General features: G+C 41.4%; 1 protein-coding gene across 1 annotated transcript; it reads left to right on the forward strand.

The window, feature by feature from the left end:
* Nucleotides 1-508: 508 nt before the first annotated feature.
* Nucleotides 509-1,213, forward strand: LOC141641058 (uncharacterized). The gene has a single exon (XM_074449735.1). It carries the CDS (start codon nt 509-511, stop codon nt 1,211-1,213), a length of 705 nt encoding a protein of 234 aa, XP_074305836.1.
* Nucleotides 1,214-5,539: the final 4,326 nt, after the last annotated feature.

Consider the following 5,539-nt stretch of genomic DNA (forward strand, 5'->3'; position numbering starts at 1 on the left):
GGGTATTGCTGCAGAGGTTAGAATGCAACCGTTATGGTCTTATGATGATGTGGTTAACCTGTCACTAAGAGTGGAGAAAATAGGGAAGACCAAACCAGTTGCAGTCAAATCCAAACCTGCTTTCAGACCTTATTCTGGTGTCAAAATCAATGAACCACCCAAAACAACCACCCAACCCACTATGGATAAGGGAAAGGCACCCATGAACCCCAAAATAAACCCACCCTTATCCAGAGACAAGATTAAGTGCTTCCAGTGCCAGGGATTTGGCCATTTCAGGAAGTTTTGTCCCTCTGCTAGAACACTCACTGCAATAGAAGTTGCAGAATGGGAAAGGGAAGGTTTGGTGGAGTATGAGGAGGATGAGGCCCTTGTTTTAGAGGAGGTGGAGCCTGAGAAAAAATCCAGTCAAGACCAGATTGTTGCTCATCCTGATACAGGGCACGACTTGTTCCTTTGAAGGGTCATGCACTCTCAGCAAGCCCCCTTAGAAACTGACCAGAGATCTATGATATTCAGGAGTAGATGTACTGTCCAGGGAAGAGTTTGTAACCTCATTATTGATGGGGGTAGCTGCAATAATGTTGCCTCCACCACCATGGTTAGCAAGCTGGGCTTACCAACACAAAAACACCCTAACCCTTACAAATTGAGATGGCTAAGTAAGGATTCAGGGGTGAGAGTTGACAAGCAGTGCATTATCTCCTTCTCCATCGGGAAAATGTACAAGGATGAAGTGTTGTGTGATGTGGTACCCATGGATGCATGTCACCTGTTGCTTGGGAGACCTTGGGAATATGACAGGAATACCACACACCAGGGGAAGGACAATGTATACATATTCAAGCATCAAGGCAAGAAGGTCACCTTGACCCCATTGCCACCAAACCAGAGGGACTATGGCAGTCCTAATGTCCCAGAAGAAGTGAGTGGTGTGTTGTTCTTATCTGAGGCAGCCATGATTAGGGATATCAGGCAAGAACAACCAATTCTAATGCTGTTATCTAAGGAAGTAAACCAAGAGGAGAGCACTGCTGTGCCCACAGATGTTGCCTCTTTGATTCAAAGTTTTCAGGAAGTGTTTCCAGATGAGCTGCCTAGTGGATTACCTCCATTGAGGGGCATTGAACACCACATTGATCTTGTTCCTGATTCAGTGCTCTCAAACAAGCCAGCTTACAGGTGTGACCCAAATGCTACAAAAGAATTGTAACATCAGATTGAGGAGCTAATGACAAAGGGATTTGTGAGGGAATCTCTTAGTCCATGTGCAGTCCCTGCACTTCTTGTACCAAAAAAAGATGGCACCTGGAGGATGTGCACAGATAGCAGAGCTATAAACAATATCACAGTCAAGTATAGGTTCACAATCCCAAGATTAGATGATATGCTTGATGAGTTAAGTGGTGCCAGCATATTTTCTAAAATTGATTTAAGGCAAGGTTACCATAAAGTGAGGATTAGGGAAGGGGATGAATGGAAGTCTGCCTTCAAAACAAAACATGGTCTATATGAATGGCTTGTAATGCCTTTTGGACTGTCAAATGCACCCAGCACCTTCATGATATTAATGACTGAAGTGCTGAGGCCATGTTTGGGCAAATTTGTTGTTGTCTACATTGATGACATACTGGTGTATAGCAGCAGCAAAGGAGAGCATCTTAAACATCTTGAAGTAGTGTTTGAAATCCTCAGAGAGCAAAAACTGTATGGAAAGCTGGAGAAATGCACTTTTATGGTTGAGGAGGTAGCATTCCTGGGATACCTAATATTAGGAAGAGGCATTTCTGTTGACCAAGAGAAAATTGCAGCAGTGCAATCTTGGCCAATTCCTACTTCAGTCACTGAAGTAAGGAGTTTTCATGGGTTATGTGGACAAGGCCCTTGGGAACTGCGTCCGCGGGATCCACACTAGGCATAATCGACTCGAGGTTCCTTCGAATCGAATTAAGACAAATTAGAGTCGCCACCAAGTTTTTTGGGAACTTGGAACCGTTCAAGTCAACTTTACACCTTTCATCGAAAAGCATAAAGCCAATCGACTACGAGTGATTAAAGATAAAGACTTGTACCCTATATCACTCGATTTGAATGACTCTCGTAATCCAATGGTATTTAGACGGATCCACAAACCATAGATCTTGAGTAAGGGGTGAGGGTACGTGTTGGGAAGCCCATAAGGACACCCAACCCCGCCCGTCAATAACGGCCTCTACTAAGTCAAGTGTCGGAGTTCAAACAAGGTCATAGCTACTACGATGTATGATATGCAAACGTTGTTTTAACCCTATCATGTGACAACAATTTCTATGTCGTTTTAGATGCAACTAAACTAACTTTGTCAAAGTTGTAATTTAGCATGTGGGTTGATTTATCTAACAACATACAAAACAAAGCAAGCAAGGCTTAAGGGGGAATGAGGGAGCCGTTGGGATCTACCTATTACAAACCAGGCATTTCATGCCGACACAACAATAAATTAAAGATACAACTCGATCTAAATACAATTGCTACATACGGAACCATACACGACACAAAACACGGCCATTCGGCCTAGAAAACCATGCACAAAGGGGGTGACTCACGGCCTACATGACACACGGCCTTGGGTCACTCCTCGTAATGCGTGCTTTCACTTAATCTTATCGAATTAGACATAGGGCTACGCACCAAAGCATGCATTAGCATAAACCGGGCCATGTTGCTTTAAGCAACATGCGGTTTACTACGCTCCTACAAGCATTGGGGAACAACCTTCTAACCAAACAAGACTAAGGTTTTTTAAAAGAGGTTTCGACTCGATGAAAGAAAACTAACTCGAAAATTACAACTCGATAAACAAACTATAAATTACAAGCTACAAAACAACAAAGAACAGATGATAAACAAGGAAAGAAAAACGAAATAAGAAAGACAAGAGACACGGCCAACTCACGGCCCAAACCAACGGCCACCCTCACGGCCAAGACAAAGCCATCCTAGTTCCTAGGTTAGGTTTATTAGTTAGATCGAATGATTGCGAATCGGACTAGAAAACGAGTTAGAAAACGGGTTATAAGATAGGTTGATCGATTGAGAAGAAACGCGCGAGTGTGCATTCTACACGGCCTAAAGGGTCCAATTAGGTCACAATATCATAAGATTAATGCTTACTCGTCGAGTGTTAATAGGAAGGTGCTAATCACGCACTCCTATGCTAGCGAGAAATCAAGTGATAAGAAAGATGTATTCAATTAGGTTATAGAATCGTTAATTGATTTTAAAAGCTATGTCGATGTACCCTAATGTGTCTAATTAGGTTATTAAATTGACCTAATGTCATCTAAACGAGTTACATGTCAACAATCAGAGGTTAAACTAAAATACAACGGGTCCTAGGGTATGTCGAATTGGCCGAAATAACAAAGGGGTCAAAAGCGAAGAGCGAAGTTAGACAATTGTTTTATTTATGCCCTACCTTGAACACGAGGATATGTAAATGAGACGGGGTGTACGACCGACTGAAGTAGCGGTTTATTTTCCCATCTCAAGTCAACGCGGGTGTTCATGGTGGTACTTTAACTCATACTCGGACTAAACTAGTTTCATAGTTAATTAAACGATAAACAAAACGATAAACGAAATAAAACGAGACAATAAAAAACAAACATAAAACAAACGAAATAAAAGGGAAAAGAGGAGGATTTGATGCACCCTCAACCTACATGTATCGTTGACACCGTCTTGGGTCGTAATCGATGGTAGATTTTATCTCGAGAGGCCGTCGTCGACGAAGAAATAAAGCAACACGCGTTTTTTGACAAATCTGGACAGCAACTTTCAAACGATGATATCTCCCTCGTTTCACGACGAAAATTCGATTTAAAAGATGTTTTGAAAACTAGAAAGAGAGGAGAACAGGGATATTAAAGCAACCCCTGCTCTTTTTGGGTTATTGGGCACGAAAAACGAGCACAAACAGAACTGGACAGACAAGAATAAACCGCGAAAACAGAGTGTATAACACTCTGTTTTTCGAGGGATTTCGTGTACTCTCAAGGGCAATTTGGCTCGTAAATCTTTGTCTAATGTGTAGATGGATGTTATGTGGTTAATTAGGAACAAGAAAATCGAATTTTGATGGAGGTTTGATAGAGGAACGAGTTGCTTTTCGAGGAGGACACACAAACAGTTCAGTTTGTGTGTCGGTTTTGTTTAGGGTTTTTGGGAGGCAATTAGGGTTTGTTTCTGAGGTTTAAAGCTTGTGGGTGATGGTAGGATGTATGGAGAACTTAGAGGCATGAATGTATGGTGAAGGGGTGGTATTTATAAGGAGTTAAAGTAGGTTAAAAGAGAGGGAGAGGCAGTCGGGCTTCATCACGCATGGCTGCTGTCCAGCAGCTTTTGTGAGGGTTTGAGAGGGGTTTTCTTGGTGATTAAGCTAGGATAATATGGGTAGGATACTAGGGTATGGGTTAGGGTTAATGGGTACGGGTCTTGGTAGTGTTTGGAGCGGGTTTGGGCTCGGGATTGAGCTGCCAAAACAGGGGGCTGCTCGGTTTAGTGCGGGCTGATGGGGGGGGGGGGGTGTTTGGGGCGAGAATTTGGGCCATGGATAGGGGGTTCGAACAAGGATGGATGGGTATTGGTCTAGGTTGGTTAATGTACTCGAGATTCGTGCCAATTCGTAAAGGAAACGGGCTCAAAAACCGAGCTAAAATCGAGCTCAAAAACAAGTGTTCAAAACGAGTTCTTTTCGATTTTCAAATCGATTTTTCAAATCAATTAACCCATTAAACTAAATGACTTTTCAAATCAAATATACTCATAAAAATGATTTTTCAAATCAATATTTATTTTATTTTCAATAAAATAAACTTGGGAAAATAAATTCAAAATAAAATAAAATAAATTGAATTTACCTAAAAAACCATAATTTAAATATCATTTAAATTAATAAAATGAACTCACTAAAAAACATTAATTTAAATATCATTTAAAATAATAAAATGAATTCACTTAAAAAAAAACATTAATTTAAATATCATTTAAATTAATAAAATACTTCATCGACGACGCCCATTCTACATCGTAAAACGAGCTCCAAATAATGACAGTGACAACTAAAGAATACATGTGTCCTATCATCATCGGGTGTTTGTCGGGTTCTCTATAAATTCCAATATCGACGGATACGGGTATCTACAGAGCCCCCACTTTGACTGAGGCTTGGACAAGGCGAAAGTCAAAGTATACCCCAGGTCCCTCTCGACCTGAGGATTCTTCGGGTCGTTTATAGTCCATTAGACTTGCGTATATAAGCTCGCCAGCCATAAGAAGAGATCATACCTGAAACTTCGTTGGGGATTGACTCTTGCTTCTGTTGTATCAAATTATCGTCGTTGGTCGTCGACCCATAAATTGCATATATGGTGGATTGAGCCTTATCCTTAGGCGCCTACGTATCCGTTTCTGACGGAATCAAACCCGCGTCGTAGTTCGGCAGCTGCTGACACATGCCCAAAGTTTATCATCTGCTGGCATTCGTCCAAAATTCATC

This window comes from Silene latifolia, chromosome 2 (assembly GCF_048544455.1).
Source record: "Silene latifolia isolate original U9 population chromosome 2, ASM4854445v1, whole genome shotgun sequence".
Taxonomy (NCBI): domain Eukaryota; kingdom Viridiplantae; phylum Streptophyta; class Magnoliopsida; order Caryophyllales; family Caryophyllaceae; genus Silene; species Silene latifolia.

Bases quoted from the DNA above. Each gene is read 5' to 3' on its own strand.
- LOC141641058 (XM_074449735.1), top strand. From the start codon at position 509: ATGATATTCAGGAGTAGATGTACTGTCCAGGGAAGAGTTTGTAACCTC.